The sequence below is a fragment of the Nanorana parkeri genome, unplaced genomic scaffold (genome assembly GCF_000935625.1).
Source record: "Nanorana parkeri isolate BGI_ZX_2015 unplaced genomic scaffold, ASM93562v1 scaffold1938, whole genome shotgun sequence".
In the NCBI taxonomy this organism is placed as follows: domain Eukaryota; kingdom Metazoa; phylum Chordata; class Amphibia; order Anura; family Dicroglossidae; genus Nanorana; species Nanorana parkeri.
In genome coordinates, this window is record NW_017308206.1 from 106,647 (window position 1) to 126,339 (window position 19,693).

The window sequence follows — 19,693 nt, forward strand, 5'->3', positions numbered from 1 at the left end:
CCCCCCCCCCAAAAAAACATTTTTGACTAGAGTTCTAATTTTAAGCTGCCCATGGTTTACAGTTTTATATACTTACAAAGTTTGACAACGGAACAAGCGCATGCATTGCCTCTGTTAACCTAATATTGGGTATTGCAGTTATTAAGAGCGTGTAGTTGGTGCTAATTTCCTTATTCAGATAAGGACATGTATAACTGGAAATGTCAACTATGGTATAGTTAAAAAAAATATCTTTACCAAAACAGACACTCTGCTGTTCTAAAACCCAAAATCAAGTCATGCATTATTTAACTGGCTCTAAAGTTAAAAAAAATCAACTATAGGTCTGTCATTCCTTCTTGTCAGAACCAATCCCCCTTTCCCAGGCTCAGTGCCTCCTGAAGCAAAGTCCTTCTGGGTCCAAAATACCACTGACTCACTATTACTTTCTCGTCTTTGCCACAGCCATGGATGGGCTCTGTGAGGCAGAACATGGGCATGGTGAAGAAGTGGAAGTATTCATAAGGCAGGTTGGTTGGTAAGTATTTAAAGGTTTTTTTTGTTGAATAGGCAGGAAGAGGAAGCAATAGACGTAGGGCCTGCTTCAATGGGATTTTGCATCCGATATCAGTCTTTGGTAAAAGAAAACCTGCTTGAAACAGTTTAAATGCAGGTCAGAAGAGGTCAACTGCAGGTCAAATGCACCTTTTAATGAATTCCAAATAATCTCAGAAGCCACTCAAACTGATGCCTTTGACACAAGCCCAAAGCCTATCCATACAAGCATCTGTGGTGAATTTTTGGCTTTAGGTTTGCTTTAAACCAGGATTAGACCCAAGCTACTCTAAAGCCACTGGTTCAGTATATAAAAACTAGAATATATGAAAATGGTATAAAAGGCTAAAGGTGCACTGACCTCCACGTTCTTTCTGTAGGGAAAGGGGCTGTCGTATATCTGATAAATTGCACCAGAAATAAATGACATGTAGATGTTAAGCTGCATGTTTGCTGGCATGCTGGAAATAACTTCTAAGTCTTGTATGACGTTGCACTTTTGTGTTGAGTTTTTTGGCTTTAATTTCAGGCAGAACAGCAGAACATTTGTGCTGTCTATCATTTATCTTTCTAAAGTTTCCCCAGGCTTAAAAAAAACCCTTTATTACTATATTGCCATTTCTGTCACACCCTTTTTATCTTAAACACGCATCTCATCTCACGCAAGCACATACGTTTTTTATATTAGTTTGCGAGCAATCCTAATGTCAGACAATGCTCACGTCTACTAGCCAGTGTATATGGCCTGTATTCATTAAACTATAGTGATGGTTTATATCTATATTACAGTGAAGATTAATTCAAACATTTCCAGTTTGACCAACATACCTTATGTTTAACTTTAGTTTCTAATCGTATCTGTGGTAGTCATTCATATTCAAGGCTCTCCTAACTGGGTCCTTCTTTTTGGAAGTATACCAGATGGAATTTTTTACAGCATTGAGTGTCTTTGCTCATCTATACTAGTCTTGAGGTATGCAAAAATATAAAATGTGAATATGTTTAGGCAGAGTCTGCCAATATAAATCCATCATTATTTGTATTAACTGAAAACATATTTCCATGCACACTCACAGGCTATATACACTGTACTCTGTGTATCTGAGTACTCACAGGTATGGTATATCAATGTATTAATCACTATTCATCTTTTTGCTAGACATAAGGATTAATACTCATTGACAATTCCATTCTTGTCAAACTCAGGTGAGGTAGGTATAAATAAATATCAAAACTCAGGTCCACAAAAGACATATGACATATGTACTATATTTGATAACACACTATGACCGGCAGCCCCAACATGAAATAATAAACCCAAGAGTACAGACCCTGTCTAGAGTTATCATTTCAATGGTGTCTACTTTACTGTTATAAGATATATAACTGGACTGGTTTAAGATAATTAGTGCAATAAAGGCAGGTTTTGTCAAGAATTACTAAACAATATGCATTGAGCTTACAGTGAAGCTTTCAAAACATAGATTGGTAGAGAATTTCTTTTTTACCCCAAACAAACTTTTAAATCACTTCTAAAAAAAACTCCGCTTTAAATAGCGTTCATACTCAATAATACAATATACATAGAAATATAATACAATATACATATAAACACAGCAGTTCAATCCATCAATCTCTATTTCCATTTATTGTCTCAAAAATATTGATATCCACAGTTTTCTTTGCTTTTCACAATACCGTGGTCTTCAACAGACTTTACTATGCTGCTGATTGACACCAGTATTCACCATCTTCCCACGTTTTCCCAGCATCTCTAATCTACATGTGGTTCCTAATATTTCTCCAAGCTGTACTTTGTATAGTTTGTATATGATGGGTGCAGTTTAAAGGGGAATTATTTTAGTAAATTAAGTAAGTCCTACTAGTGAACTGTGCATTCAAAATTGGAAATCATGTTACACACACAATTGCCAGGAATTAGAAAATAAAAAAGCAAGGACAAAAATGTAACTCATGAAAGGTTTTTAATGAGTGAGAAATATTTGCAAGTGCAGTCTTCTTCTACAACGCTAAGAGCTGTCATTGTGGTGGAGGAACCTGTCTTACCTGTCAAATTCCTCCACCCCCATTCCAGTAGTCCACCTTATAAAAAGAAGAGAGAGCCTTTCAGACCCACATTCCTCCAGGTTTCACAGCCACTGGACAATTCTGGTTTGGTGACAGTAATGACAGCACAGCCGTAGTAACCTACAGTGGAAGCATCAGAAGAAGTGGTTACTGCCTGAACTTGTAACCAATCCAGGGGCCGACACCATGAGTGTCCTCCCTATTCTGGTTCTCTCAGCTATTTGTCTACTCAATGCAACATCTGCGAAAGATAAGGGTAAATATGTATCCATGATGTTTATAATTAGTCTTATTCTTGACCAGGTTTGGTTAAATGGTTTATTGTGCATTGGATACCCAAAATCTAATTTTTGCTTTTTATGAATTTATTATTTGTTGTTTCGGGCATTAAAACGCTTATCACAAGTTCATTATTTAAATATTGCAAAGCAAAAAATACAGTGTATGCTTATCCTGCTAACACTTTTTAAAATATATATTAGTTTAGTTTTTTATAAAAGCACTAAGGTACTTACAAAATTGGTTGACTCTCCAGTCAGGGAATTAAACAAAGGGTTAGATCTTGACAACTGATCTGTTATAGTCAATTACAACTCTGTGAGAACTTTCTGGTGCAGAATATGAAAAGACAGAATTTTATATAGTGTGTTATTTTAGTTTTATGGCTGACCATAAAAATACTGCATTCTGTACAAAAGGACTGTGTTGTGGTAGCAGGTTAACCTGTTCTACAAACAATAAACTACTGAGATTAGTTTTCTAAAGAAACCAGGCGTCACTAAGCATCCAGTTTTGTTTCATTTTGTCACTTATTCTTAGCATGTCTATTTGTGTTTGCATGGATTTACACGCTTGCTGAACCCGTATGTAGGCTCTGTTTAAAAAGAGATCCAGTTTTTCTTCCTGCTAGATTTTCAGTACACATATTTAACACAATAGTAAATTCATTTGATTTTTCTTTTGTAGTTTAGCCACATTAGTGATGTAAAAAAATATTGTTAGATAATACATTAGTTAAACTTCCTCTTATCATGTAGCTTCATTGTAAATATGTTTGGGTAGAGTGGGGTAAACTTAAATTTCAGGTTTTATTTCTGCCTGTAAACCCATAGGGGAGATTTTTCCTTTCTGCCCCTGTGATGCCAAAACAAGAAATGGGAGGGTGCGGTCCTTATGGGGACAAAAGGCATAAACGGCAATCAAAACAGTGTGAGACCTTCTAACCCTTTGCCGCTAAAAATGTGTCCACATTGACGAGGTTTCCCAACACTTACTTTCCTGACAGAAAGTGAGGGAAAGCTCCTGACTAGGGATACAGGTGGAATATGAAACTCCATGCAAAAGTAGATTAAATGCTACACTACAATTAATTTTACATTATTGGGAATACAGCAAGGGAAGAGAGACAGATTATATATGGATTCATCAATGACAGATGAATGCTCTAAAAAATTGGCTGATATTCACTCACTGTCACTAATTTTACAATATGACTTATTAATATTAACATTCATAAATTAACTTATTAATGTAATAATAATTTATCAAACTAAGAGGTTAAAGGCTATTCAACTAAAGATAAATTACTTCTAATAAATTTTTTTGGAAAAGTTATTTTTGGCGATAAATCTATTAACTGATTCTTAAATCTTTATATAACAAATAAACATGTCTGAATGTTTTTGTTTGCCAGACTCTGCAAACTGACCAGTAAAGGCATTTATGTCTCTATACGGGGTTTGTTCCTCCTGGTTAGGAAGGAGGGCATGAACCCCTCCTAGGTGGGACGGAGGGTGTGTGTCCTTCCTCTGAGTTATTCAGGGCTAATTTTACAACTGTTGCCTTAGGCCTCTTTTACAAGTGCTATATTTAATATATTCAAATCCAAAATTGTAATTTTACCTATAGATACAACATCTTGGCACCCTTTAAAAGCATGCAAAATCTTTCAGCATCCCAGTCTAGAAATATAAATGTAAAAACTGGTTCCCCCCCAAATCTATACCAGACCCTTATCCTAGATGGGGGGGTCTGATATGGATTTTCAGGATGAACTGTACAGAACGAAACATAAAATGGCGTGGAGTCCCTCCCTTCACATCAGAAGCCCCCATTCCATCCGAGTCGCCCACTCCACATCAGGAGCCCCCTTTCACATTAGAATCCACAGTTCCCCCTTCAAATCGTAATTCTACCTTTTAACCCTTTACCACAGTGTGGCTGTGGCAGCACGGCAGAGGGGGCAGGAGGTGGAGGATGTCTGGACAGAGGTGGACTTCTGTCCTGTTCTGAAAGGTGGAAGACCTGGATTCAGCCCACCCTGGATTAGCAGCATGCATTTCTATAGTTCTGGTGGCCACATGCCTGCACCATGGAAATTCATGACACTGTGTGAAAATATGAAGGCACCCTGGCAAAGACAGAAGGCAGCCCAAGGAGGCACAACACCCCTGGTTAAGAAAGGCTGCCCAATACATTCCCACCAATGTACATAAAGTCCTATAGCCTTGCTCAGATACATTCCAATTTAATAGTGCCAATTTTTCTTTGATGACATCAAGGACAAAGTTTAAACTGCCAATGTTTTCACCTGCTATTTTACAAGTTAATACAGCACTGTTTAATATTATGATATGATGCAAGGTTCAGTTATGCATAGATGTATACAATATAAGTTATCTAGTCCAGCTAAAATCTAGCACCTTGGTTGTGGTGGGATGCAGGGCAATATTATTGTACACATTCTGCTATAAAATAAGTAATTTAATGTGTCCATTTTAACAACACACTTGTAAAAGTTATTTAAAATAAAAAATATTATTTATGGCTTTATAACTGAGGGACCTACTCAGAAGGATTTTGTTCAATAGAATAATTTGAAATTATTTGCACATTTCCTTCTTTTGAAACAGAGTTTTGTTGTCACCCTTTTGCAGGTTAATAAGTTACTCCTAACAAAACAATGTCAAGTGTTTGCCATGTTGCTATGAACAAGAAACATGCATATTGAGAAGTAGTTCACATAAAACAACAGTCAGGGATTTATCACTAGAAGAAATGGGTAAAGGGAGGGGTATTCGTGTCAGCTATGAGTCTTAGGAAAATGTCATGATTTACTGTACACCCCTCATCTTTAGGTGAAGGACCTAAATCAAGATACTGTAATGCTCTACCCACTGCCTATGGAGCTCAGATATAGATCTCAGGGCCCAGCCCAATCGGATCAGGAAGTGGTTCAGGCTGGGGATGCTGCTGTAACCCTCTTAGGTGCGCAGCTCCCACAAACATCATATACCACTTAAACAAAAGAAAAACTACCAGTGTATTCCAGCATACAATGTAGTTAATTTCCCACAATTATTGCACACATAAATGCAGCTAAGTGACAGATCAGCAACAAACTATAATGCGGTATCTATGTGAAGTAGTACCATGGGATATAGCACATGCAAAATGTAACTACTTCTCAGTGGGAGAGATCACAGGAGGGTGCAGTATAGCTCTCGCCAGCAGATGGCGATATAGTCCAGCAACACAATAACACAGTCTAAATCTCCAAGTTACTTGTGGTTTTAGTCAGGCTGTCAGCAATGTATCTTGGCCACAGTCCAGAGATGAGACGTGGGGGGGGGTAAGGGAGCCGACATCCGTGTAGGCGGGGCTACGTTCGGCGGCCCGAGGAGTGCGACGTCGAGTTGTGACGTCTGAACTGGAGGAGGGGCCGGGATCTGCAGCACAGCTGCCGCTGCTGGGTAGGTCCCCGACAGATACTCTGTATTGTCTGCTGTGTTTTCATTGCATTTCCAGCTCTCTTATATGCGGACGAGACCAGCGACATTGTTCTATAAATGACACTAAAAGTCATCCAGCAGATATGGGCAGGGTGGAACTGGACGGGTACATTTGTTTTTGACAGAAATAAAGACAAAATCCCAGATATCATTTTCATTTATATTGCTTCTAATTGCAATATACTGTAGTTTTATTTTATTATTTATATGCTTATAAATGTATCTTTAAATAGTTTGCTTATTATTTGCATACAATATTAAAAAATAAATTAAAACACACTTTAACATTATTACAGAATATAAGACAAAACAATGTTCACATTCCGAATTTGACTTCTCACTTGCCTGTGTCCAAGGTACAGATAAAAGTCTTTATTTAGGCAGCAAAAAACACACGCAACCCATTACTCCCCTCCTCTCTATGATTAAGCCTAAATGGTAAAACGCGTTAGAGGATGAGGATCAAGGAGGGGAGTTATAGGCAGCGTGTGTTTTTTGCTCCATGGACAAAGACTTTGCTTTTCCGGTAAAGATCTTGTGGAGTGCGACATTTTTTAAAAACTTTTATTACATATAGAATTTAAATATAGAGTAGAGATGATAATACAAATACTTTCTTAATTCAGTGGTTAGTAATTTGGACAAATGTTCACATTTTAGTATAGACAGCTTGGGGTCTGGAGGTAAAAAAAATTAATACCTACCTGCAAACAAATCTCCTGTCGGCTTGTGGCTGCAGATAATTATTGACAACTGTCACCTCACTGGGGAGCAAGCCGTTAAAGGGCCCTTTCAGACTCTGCAGGTACTGGGTTCCAAAGTGTCTGCAATAGTTTGTAATTTTCCAAAGAGCAGAGGGTATATGTTTCATCTCTCAGTCTATTGATGTTTCATCTATCTAGTATTAGCTGTGGGGAGATGAGAGTTATTCCTTCTGATAGTACAAACTATGATCTACATGCAGATGCAGAATGGTATGTCCTATCCTCATAGAACAACCTGAGGACTGACAAACTGTTTATATGGACCCTGCTCACTCTGGCCATGTGTTGTTTGAACTTGCTGTGATTGAAATGATGCACTGATGTCAGAAATCCTAAACTCAATCAAGTCATCAGAATTAACTGGTCCATATAACCTACGGCCACTTTAGAAGGCAAGAATTCTTCTTACAGCAGGTAAGCTACCACCTCCAAAGGTGATTGGCCAAGTGTTAGAGCTTATTCCACATCTTTACCTCTATGAATGAAGTAGCCAGAAAATGAACAGAGTAATTTGTCTAAAGTTTGTGCAAAAACAAGGCTGATTGCTGAATTTTCTGGCATACTCCTGCCAACAGGATAACACAATATTGCCCAAACAGTAACATTAAGGCCTGGTTCACACCAGAGCGGTAAAACGCGCAACAGGTGAAAACCCATGTTTGCCTATGGGCATGGTTCTCACCTGTGCGTTTTTCCGCGCGTACGATCGCGCGGTAAAACGCCATACGCCCGAAGAAGTACAGGAGCTTCTTTGAGGAGTATTAATGCGCGTATCCCGCTGTATCCATCAGGATACAGCCGGATACCCCCTCAGAAACTCGCGTTTGCCGTGCGTTTCTTTTATCGCAAATCGCGGTAAAACCACGCGGTAAGGAACGCGAGTTTCCAATACCCTAAGGTGTGAACGCAGCGTAAGGGTTTTCTCCTCTTCTATTTATTATCAGACATTTCTGTTTGGCATTTTCTTTCTTGGCTTTGTAACCTTTTACTTTTCTACATATTTGTATAAACATATTGGTTAGGAATACTAATTATAAAAAATAATAAGTGGCCTTCTATGTACTAAGGATGCATGACTCCTAGAGAGATTGTTGCATTATATTTCTAGTGCCTGTATACTCGTTTTTCAGGGATCTGTGTGTCTGTATGTTAGCCTGGCAGAGCAGTCAGCTGACAAACTGCATGATGTGGCAAACTACCATAACTCATATGACTGGTGTGTGTGGGTCTGTGTGGGCAGTGGGGAGATAAAAGTGCTCATAAATTACAGCTCACAGAATAGCTTGTGGAATCTCAGAAGTGTGTGAAAATTACCTTAGCTGCCACACAACCCTTAAGGTGCCCATACACCTTGCGATTATCGTACGATATTTGCGGGAAATCCGGAAGGCGTGCGACCGTTTTTACTGTACGGGTGCACGTCTTTTGTCGAACCAGCATGCTAGAAAACCCGGCGAGAATCGTACGATTCTCCGCAGGTTTCTAGCCTGCTCGCTCGACAACTGCGGAACGGGCTGGTGTGCGCACGCGCGCTCTGCCCGTTCAGCATTGCGGTCATTGGAAGCGGGGCAGGCTTTCGATGATCGCAAGTACGATCTGCCTGTCCAAGATGGACAGATCGTAAGTTTTTAAAATTTCCTTACAACCATCGCAAGACAGAAGTCTTGCGATGGTTGTAAGGTCTGTGGCCAGCTACTAATTCAAAAAGTGTCAACTAGAGCTTGTGCTGCAAGTGTTCTGCAAGTCTACAATTTCCCAGGAAATGTGTGCAGCAAGTTAGAGCTCTTAATTAGCTTACAACCACTGCAAGACAAGGTTGTAAGGTGTATGGGCACCTTTAGAGTAAACCAGATTTTATGCAAGGTTTGTATCGGCCTGTGTATGTTTGTATCGGCCTGTGTCAGCTAGACTTTTGTGAATCTCCTAGTGGTGACTGGAGGTATTCTGTAATAACTGTAGTCAGTGTGTGCATGCTGCTTTCAGTTGCTACCTCTGTCTGAATTGGGGAGCTTGGTTTCTCGTGACAATCTGCCAGCGTGGTGGCCAATTACTAAAGGACATGCAATGTATGGTGATACCTTGTGTATGGATTGGCCTCGCTTGTCCCTGTACTCCTGTCTGTGCAGGGAGCAAAAGACATTTTCAAGCATTACCAAGCAAAAATAGGTTGACAATTTAAAGTCAATATTTGCATATATGTTAAGCTGTCTATATCTATGGAACTACTGATCACTGTGACATGTCATCATCACTATAGGTAACATCTGCTTGTATATAATAAGCTTGATTTGCCCAGGTTTGTGGCAGTTGATAAAATAACCCTGTGCAATAATCACTTATGGTAGTTGGCAGTGACGGTGTAGTTGGCATTTGGTGTAAGTGGCATTTCACATCACTTCTGATTATGAATTATTTTTCAATCCTATTTATCACTTTAAATTTATATTATTTTGGGCACCATTTTTGTAAAATGCATTACCTTGGGGGAGTCTTTGTTCTGTCTTTGCTGTTGTTTTCTTTTCCCTTTTTTTTTGTAGTGAAGCCAACCATGGTTCCTTTTGTTCCCACATTGTTTAACAAAAGCTTAATGGTAGCTGATATTATTCATAACCTCATAGCTTTACATGGCACATTGGGGTAAATTCATAAAAACTGGTGCTGGCAGAATCTGGAGCAGCTGCCCAGGGCAACCAATCAGCTTCTTTCTTTCATTTTCAAAACTGAACAGACTGAAGAGATAAGATGATTGATTGCTATGGACAACTGCTCCAGATTCTGTCTGCTCCAGTTTTGATAAATTCCCCCCAATGAGGTTTCACTAGATATATGGCCTTTTTGTGTAAACCAGTTTAACGCATTTTAGCACAGGTCCGGCCCTAGTTCTGTATAATATATACACAGAATACTTCTCTCATACTCAGCTTAAATATAGATCAACATTAACAGTTTTCTTTTTATTTGTAACAACAGATTGTCCTTACAATGGGAAGGTGATCAGCCATGGAGAAACAGTGACTGTAGCCTGCTCGATCTGGTAATTATCTAGATGTGACAAAATTCAGAAACAGGAACGCTAAATGTTTTTATAAAGAAGATGGGGGGAATTTATCAAAACTGAAACAGTTGTGCATGGCAACCAACCAGCTTCTCTCTTCAGTTTGTTCAGTTAAGATTTCAAAATGAAAGAGAGGGGCTGATTGGTTACCATGGGCAACTGCTCCAGATTATGTCTGCTCCCGTTTGTATAAATTTCCTTCAATGTATTTATCATTAAATCATTTCCTTTGAGAAGATATTTATAAAACAGACTTGCGGTACAGACATAAGACCTCGTTCACACCGGGCGGGTTTAGCCGCGCGGTTTTGGCCGCACGGATCCGCCGACGTGAACAATCCCATACATTGCTATGGGGACGGTTCATGCGACTGCGACTGCCCCACACCCAAACTGCTCCCTGCACTATTTTTGCCGCGCTAATCAGTGCGGTTTCCATACAGCTTTCAATGTAATCACAATGATCAGCGTGGTTTTGGGCATTTTTAAATGCGTTTCAGCAAACTCCCATAAAGTTCCTTGCGAGATAAGCGAGATAAGCGCGGTAACCACGCTGATCCATAACTGCCCTGGTGTGAATGGGCTCTTATTGCTGGCAACTTTGACAAGGTATTAAAAGGTCAGATCAGGACCATGCCTATAATAAGGCAACCTGAGGTGATTGCCTATTGGGTCACTTGGGGGGGTTGTCAGAGCACTTAGCAAACTGTGACGCTCTGGCTGGATCACCAGATGAAAAGAAAGACATAAAAATAAACTAATGCAGCCACCATGTGTAAGAAATGGTAAGCTGCAACATATTACATTTTTGCTTTTGGGTTTATATACAATTCCATACATTTTAACTCACCAAGTTCCCACAATATTGCAGCAGGTGGAGCTGGAAATGGGTATTTTTAAATGAATGGGGAATCATGAAGGCAATAAATGAGGTATGTGTATCTTCCTCTAGAGTTGTGATATGTTTTGAACTAGGAATACATTCTGGATGGTATCTGACTTGATTTTCTTACATTTTGCTTAGCGTAGTACTCTTGACAAGCCACAGGATGGCAAAAGGACACAGATTTAACAAAAACAAGCTATAACCAGACAAGATAGGTGAGGTGGGCTAAAAAAGAAACCAAAAAGCCCTCCAATCACAGTAAGCCTTCATTAAACAGAAAGTATCTGCATTTTTCACTCTCATCAGAAAGTAGGCAGAGCCAAACAAATCATTCCTTTATTCCTTTTGAGTAATCTGTGCATCCAGAACTACTGGTATATAGTACAGATACAGCCTAATATTTTTGAGCCATTTATTCCACATTGAGAACTGGCTTATTACCATGATATCATATTTGGCTGTAAATCACCGATTCTGGATGCATTTATATTAATACATTTGATGAGAACGAGTGTCAACTGAGAGACTGTCCCTCCAAAAGAGCTATGAGGGTTGATGTGCTAAAGCCAAATAGGATGGTGACTTTGCAAGGGAGTTTTTTGGGAGTTTTTTGACAATTCACCCAATCATATGCAAGGAAAATATAAAAAAACAGCATTTTTTTGCTAAATGAAAATTCTGTTGAAAAATATACAGCTTATTTGCCTGTAGTAAATCAGCTCCTTGGTGTTGTTCAGCATTCCCAAGCTGTTACCATGGCAGCAATGGTTACTTGTTTATCTATGATGTTTATGAGGTGTTGTGGGTTACCCCTTGTCACCATTTCGATCACCAATAAACCTGTTTAACCATAAATGTTTTACGACATTTATCTTATTGTTGAGAGCTGTCTATGGTTACTGCAAATATAACACTTGGAAATGCTTCTTAAGACAGGCTTTATATATTGACATAATCAGACATGACATAAATCAATGTATTTCTCTTTTTTATCTCTGCTTTCTCTGTGGGGACTTTCTAAATGCATTCATTTTTTTATGTTTTTAATTTCCACTTTCAGTGAATGCGACAATGGTGAAATTAAAGACTGCGTTGTCAAAGCTAACTGCACTTGTAAGTTGCTTAGAGAACTGAAGTGTTGAAAATAGGGGTGTGATATAGTAGGGGTGTGAAAATTGGAAGGGCTACATAAAAAAAACAGTCAGGAATGGCCATCTGTAACAATCTGGATCTTTGCATTTACTGTAAGTTAGTAGGATCTATTAAGGTGAGGTGTGGGCACTGCTATTCAGATGTATTTTCACCCAGAGGAGAAGTGTCAGCTTAATATGACAGAGGCCCCTTACACAATTTTCGGCCTCACACCGCCCCCTCCACTGCCACCACCCCACACCACTCTGTGCAGGCCCTGTGTGGGCTCTCCCTCCCCACCCCCATTGTCGGGCTGCTAAAACGTTTACCTTACCACTCAAGCGACTATGCTCCACTCCCTGATCGCTCTTTGGTAAAGCCCACTACAGACCAAGCTCTACCTCCTGAAAACCCTCCTTCCTGCGTGTACAGGAAGGTACCAAGTTAAAGGGGAGGGGGGGACGGGACCATACCAAGTGCTGTAATGCACACATTACATACATAAAAAACTGCCCCCCCCCCTCCCCCGCCCGGTGGTCTCTGCACCAGAGGAGCTTACACTCCAATGTCCCTCCACAGTCTCACACTAATATTATTATTATACATTTATATAGCTCTGACATATACCACAGTGTTACATCAATCTCTGTACAGAGGAGCTTACACTCTAATGCAGAGTGGCACCGGCTGTAGGGGGACTACAAATATCAATACCATATTATTTAGCAATGCAGAACAGTATATGAATTGGACTCTGGGCTTAGTAACCCGCTGGACTCTTTGGTTAGTAACGCACTGGACTCAGGACCCAAGTGAGACCCCACACATCCTGAGACCAGGATATGAGAGTGACCCAGCAGAGCATACCATAGATACTGTACAGCACATCTGAGACTCTCTATGGTGGGCTCTGCAAGGGTCTCAGGTGGGCTGCGTATCCCTCCCAGCTCCTCTTATCTGCTCCTGCAGCCTGGCCTCCTCTGCCGCCGGACCAGCCGGAAGTGACATGATGTCACTTCCAGCCAGTCCGAGATCAGAACACCGGCGGCGCTGCTGGGGCCCGGCTACCTCCAACACAGGTCTGGCGTTGCGGGGGCCCAGCCGCCTCCACCTCCACACTTGCTGTCACCTGTACTGCCATTGGCCGATACCCATGTAAGGGTCCCGGGCCCCCCAGGCTGCCCGTGCCCCTCACATGAGTATCGACTGTACCCCCCTGATGGCGGCCCTGATTACAGCACTCTTTTTACTTCACAGTTTTTAAATGTCGGTTATTGGCACTGAAATAAGACAAGGAAAGTACAAGTAAATAATAATAATTGTAAAGAAATTATCATCAAGAAGTAATCCAGAACAATTCTAACATATTAAGAGTAGTGGTGCAGATTACTAGAAATGCCAATTGGTGACTTTTGGCATTTTTAGGACGTACTGACTTTCCGCTGAAACTTTGTAATAGTAGGTGTGCAAAAGATCAACCCCACCTACCCACCCACCCATTACTGCAGCATTAGTAGTCTAATTCCAATCGCTATTATTACTGTGGTAAAGTTGTACTACAGCCTTATAATGTATCTCTTCTGCTACGGAGGACCTGCTTAGGAAGAGTAAGGAGGATAAAAATGTGTTCACATGATTAGATATCATATATCACAGAGGTGGAAGTGTGCCAGCCCTATGTTCTGTACATTTTTGCCTAGTTAAACTTAATCCATTCCCACTGTAGTTCGCATTTCACATTTTTTGTTTTTATATTAGCCAAGGATCCTGGAATCCAGGTTCGCACTTTTAATGAAGATGATCCCAATGTCATTGAAAGCAGTGAGGGAAAGCCGTTAAAAATCGCCAAACGATCTTTAAACATGGGAGGAGTAAAAGGAAAAGCAGGAAACCTTGAAAACCTGTTTGAAGGAAAATCAAAACTCTCAGGTATTTTTTTTAAATAACATTTCTTAACTATTTTCCTTGTCTAGGATTGAGCTGTCTTTTTGAAATAAGTGTAAAGTTTAAAATTCTGCATGTATTAAATAGCATACATGACTGACTTTTACAAACCAAATAAGCACCTACTAAAGGTAAATGGAGTAATGGAATAATATCTATTGTTTACTAATTTACCTAAATATAGTTAGAAGATTTTAAGGATAACATTAGTTTTAATTTTGACGGAGGTTAATCTCACGGCTGGCTCCGACCACTCTCAGAGAGTTCAGCGTCCCTGGTTACCAGCTAACCAGGGACGCTGTCATTACACACTGAGAGCGGCCTCTCCATGTTCTCAGTGTGCAATGATAGATGGCGTTCCTAGTTACCCAGTAACCAGGAACGCCATCTGTCATTCCTCCCCCGGACGCTCTGGGACTCTATTAGACTCCCGGCCACCCGGGAGAGAAACACTTTCTCCCAGAAAGGTTCACTCTGCTCGATCGAGCAGAGTAAACCTTTCCCTGCTCTTTTTTTTTTCTTCTGACATTGGATTTGTTTTGGCTGCCGTCAGAAGAAGAAAAAAAAAATCACCATAGGAATGCATAGCTAGATTTCTATTGGCTATTTCAATTTGCAATAGCCAATAGCAAACTAGCTATTGCACCCGCCCACTGCTGCTGTCAATCAGCAGAGGGGGACCTGCAGTTCTCCATCCGGGGGAGGAAAGGTGTGTCCTTCAGGCTAAGCGGAGGTCCGGCTTAGCCGATCCAGATGTTGAGTCGAACTCCTTCTGCTGAGCATGTTCGGCCGACCCGAAGCCACGCGAAGCCACCTGATGTACGGCTGATTTCAGCTGATATATGGCTGGAATCAGCCGTACCAGCCTGAAGTGAATAGGCTCACTTTGCTTGGGGCCGCTTAGTCACTCGGCTGCCTACGGCAGCTTAGTGAATAGACCCCCACAGTGTCCCATATAGACCTCAGATCACCAGGCAGCCAACAACTACGTGGCTTCCCCATTAAGGACTTTGGAGAAGAGGTGTCTATATACAGTTCGCTGTGGTGCAGCAGCTCAGTGAGGTGGAAGGAAGAGCAGCATGAGCCAGCATAGGTCACTGGTCTAAGATCTGGTTGCCCCTCTAAGGTCTGTAGTGGGCACTATATATGGGATGGGCAATGGAGGGAGGGGCAGTTAGCCTCATTATAATTTAAACTATGGTCATCTTTTAAACCTCCTGTTTCAATCTATAGCAAGGATACCCAAATACACAACAGCTACCATGCTATGGGCACCAATGGCAAGGTCAGGGAGGGCTTAGATAAAAGGCAACCAATGTGCAGAGTATTGTACTTAAGACTGTAGGCAGCCTACAGAATTAGTGGAGGTGCTGAAATAAAGAACTCTGGAATTGGAGGAATTGCCATGTTTGGAAGGGAAAAAGGTTAGTAGAAGAAATGGCTGAGTTTAGAATTTGCTATACTAAACTACAGTGGTACCTCGGTTCACGAACGCTTCTGTTCACGAACAATTCAGTTCGCGAACAGGAAGTTCGACGAAATTTTGCTTCCTTTAGCGATTTCCGAATCGGGTGACGAACACAACTTCAGCCATCTGCCCTGCTCTGACACTGGTCGTGGCTTCCTCTAGTCGAGATTGTGGTCTGATCACAGTTTGATTCCGTTCGCAAACCAATTCGGTTCGCGATCAGAATCGTGGAACGAATTAAGTTCATGAACCGAGGTACCACTGTACTTAGTCTTTTAAAGGCACAAGATCATGATAACTTTAACCCTTTCCCTGCCAAGGACGTATGGCATACAGAGGAACAAAAGTGTTCCCGGCTGGCCAAGGACGTATGCCGTACGGACCTGGCATTTACAGTTCTGCTATAAGCTCATGGTCGCTTTAGCAACCATGAGCTTATACTAGAACGTTTCCCCTGGACTTTCCCCTTCAAATTAATAGCTGTCATCAGCGGCTCACAAGCTATTAGCAAAAATACCGGGCCCTCCCCCGGCCACGTGGCTGCCAGGACCAGGCAAGTCCTCAATTTCTTTTTCTATTTCAAAAGGGAAATGTCAGGGGTCTGTTTAGACCACAGATATTTCATCGTAGTCCCCCCAACAGTAAAAGAATAAATAATAATAATTTAAAAAAAAGTAAAATAAGTAAAAAATGTAAAAACATTAAAATTAAAAAAAAATTAAAAATGTAAAAAAAAAATTATTACAAAATAAATAAAAAATGTGTAAAAAAAAGCACAACCCCTCGCTCCCCCCACACACATCACATACACGTGCACCATAATGTGGTGTACGCCATGCACATGCGCTGCAGTGAGTTGTTAGAATGCATCGCAGTGCATTATTTTTCTTTAAAAAAAATATATTTTAACTGCGGCAGCGCCTGGCAAAGCTTTGTGACGCATTGCCATGCGTTGTGATACCTTGTGTTGCAATTAAATATACGCCTGTATCATTTTATCACAACACCAACACAGCGTAAAAACAATGTTTAACATAAGTCTCTTATTTACAGTTTTGCGTACCTTCATTTTTAGATCTTTTCGCAAAAAGGCGCGATTTCAAATTTGCAAATATTTGTTATTAATTAACTCAATACAGTTTTATCTTTTAGATTTAGTCAGAAAATATTTTTTTGTGCACTGATTATGATTTTAGTGTGCTTTATCAATTGAATTGTGTATTTTTAATCTGTTTAATATTAATTTGAGAAACATTAGCGCAATTATCGCAGGGCCTACCAATTTAGTAGCACCATCTTTTTATTCTACCGGGCCTGCGCTTTCAGAAAATATATGGTTTGGGGGGTAATTTACAAACGCTAGCAACGCAAGCAGTTGAAAATCAAATCAATGGGAAAACTGCAAAAATGGCTGGCCACCTGAATTGCAAAATGTTCCGGAGGGCTTGGCAGCGAAAGGGTTAAAAATGAATCCCAGTCATAAACCTAAGGCCATCCATACAAGGGTAGATTTCCCATTTTCAGCCCTACAGGTGAACAAGAGAAATCAATTGATTCCCCAATCCACACTAAACAGCGTGGATGGAGGAATCTCTGTTGCTAGCTATTGCATTCAGACAGCCGCAGCGCCCATGACTGTCTGAATACCTTAATAGTGACTGTGTCTGATTTTGTTGTAGTCACTGTTCAGCCAAGAATCTTGCACCTGCCTATTATACAGTCTGGTGTAGAACCCACCTACAACCTGTGATTTGACAATGCAAGAACAACTGCATACTAATAAGATCACTTCTGTGCTTTCCCTTCCTACATGCTTGTTCCCTCTGCAGCCATGACAGCAAATCTTGATTGGCTTGCAGTGCTGGCTCGACCCCCTTCCAGAACTAATGTGCAAGTGATGAGCCATAATGTACACACTCATATCAAGGCAGATTAAAGTGCTTATGCCAGAAGTATGTGAAATGCATTCAATGTTCCTTAAATTAAGCCATACTGGAAATGTGGTTAAGGGATTTTTTTCCTTCTTCAAAATTGACTTTTTGCGAGCTTTAATTTTGTATGATTCCACAGGTTATAATATATGTCTCACTTGAGGACTGATATCAAAACTTTACAATTAGCACTATGCTATCAAAAGAGCTCACCAAGCAAACCTGCCAGGACTGTCTGTTGGTGCCCTCTATCGGCTCAGTCACTTCATATTACATTATTAGATTTATTTTTACATATATTACATGATTGAGTTGTCATTTAAGGCCCATTCACACCAGCAAGCCTTGCTGAGTGCTCAGCCACTGATGTGTACTGACAGTTACATTGCTGATGCGGCGATCCCTGGACATTGCACTGCTTACTTTTTGTTCGAACTTTATTTTCAACTTGTGACATTTCATTAAGCTCAATCATCACAAAACGCTGCACTGAAATTAATACTTATTTCCTATGCTCCTCTCCTCCATCTAGTGGCCAAAATGCAATATTACATTGCGTACATTCACATAAAATGAACAGCTAGAACGATTCGTAGGGCAAATGGGTCTGTGAGTTTGTTATAAATGAACTCCTTAGTGTATACATTATTATAATATATGGATATAACTATGCTTATGTAAGATATTAAGCTTAACTTAATGCATGGGGCAAGGAGCAAACATTTACGAGACATTTACAAACTAGCTTTAATTAATCTGGTTACACCAGACTTCAGACAGGACTTTTCCAGTTCATGCAGGATACATACATTGATCCCTGTGTATGTTTTCTAAATTATGAACAAACAGAAATACCTGAACACCTAGTTAGTGCTTTACATTTGTGGACAGCATTGTGCATGTTTCCTTTTTTCTATTAACTGTATTTATCTTTTTAAAGCAGAGATCAAAGGTAACAGCAGATCCCAGTCAGGTGGTATCAGCAGTGATGTCCACCCAGGTGCAGCTGTGACGAAGGGAGAAGTCAACAAAGGTAAGCTGTAGTCTTTTTTAACCACTTGCTGCCCAGAGCAATTTCTCACATTTGCACACACATGATAAAATCTGAATTTTTGGCTTCAGACCCCCAAACATTTTCTGAAAGCTGAGGCCCTGTAGAATAAAAACATGCTAATTGTCATTTTTTATGTTGCACGGTATTTGCACAAATGTTTATCAATCAAGTATTTTAGAATAAAATATACTAAATTAGAAACAGAATATAATGCCCGATTTTTTTGTAAAATATAAAAGATGTGGCCATGCCAGGTAAATAGATATTAAGCCTTAAAATTGCGCGCGTCCGGGAAACCACAATAACCAAAATTTCCCATAGGCGACGCTTTAAATGCTATTATGGCTCATTAGTTTAGTACTAACAGTGATTGATGGGCCTAGAATTATTTTTCTCACTCCGACGTTCGCGATGATATGTAATATGTGTGGTGGAACTTTAATTTTTGCATGTAGGCGCACGTGGGGGGCGGGGGACTTGAAAAAAAAAATTGTTGTAATTTTTTTTTGTTACTTTAATTTTTTTTTTACATTTTTTCACACGCAGCTTTATTGCTATCGAATAGGGGGCTAACAAGCCCCTTATGTAATAGTAACTTTAATGTGACAGGTCCTCTTTATGGAGACATCAGTGGTCCTTCAGACCCCTAATGTCACCTAGGGACCCCAAAGAAGCTGATGAAGCAGAGATCTGCTTCACCAGCTTCTTCTTCTGGCTCTAAGAGACGGAGAATGTACCCAGTGACACCGGAAGTGAGGTAAGGCACATCACATCCGCCCATGCATGTTCACTTGCACGGACAGAATTGCAGTGGGAAACCGCGCAATCCGCCAGGTGCGACTGGGGTGCCATTAAAAAATAATGGCAACCACCGTGCGTTCACACCCAGGGGACTCCTGATCGCACAGCAATCGCGCACAGGAGTGGCCTAGGCGTGAACCTAGCCTGAAGGACAAACAGAATGTTAGTCTGAACTACTGCACAGCTGACCCCACCACTGAATGCCTCTCCATTGCTTTAATATTTCCCCATGAAGTCTGCTGGAAA

The 19,693-nt window shown here is 40.5% G+C and overlaps 1 protein-coding gene across 1 annotated transcript in view; it reads left to right on the forward strand.

The window, feature by feature from the left end:
- The first annotated feature begins 10,692 nt into the window (after positions 1-10,692).
- The window catches only part of LOC108800150 (otogelin-like protein), a 139,486-nt gene continuing 130,485 nt past the window's right edge, over positions 10,693-19,693 (forward strand). Inside the window, exons 1-4 of the mRNA XM_018572103.1 lie at positions 10,693-10,841; positions 12,179-12,231; positions 14,008-14,178; positions 18,533-18,625. Of these exons, the coding sequence (XP_018427605.1) occupies positions 10,693-10,841; positions 12,179-12,231; positions 14,008-14,178; positions 18,533-18,625 (466 nt within the window). The remainder of the gene's footprint in view (positions 10,842-12,178; positions 12,232-14,007; positions 14,179-18,532; positions 18,626-19,693) is intronic.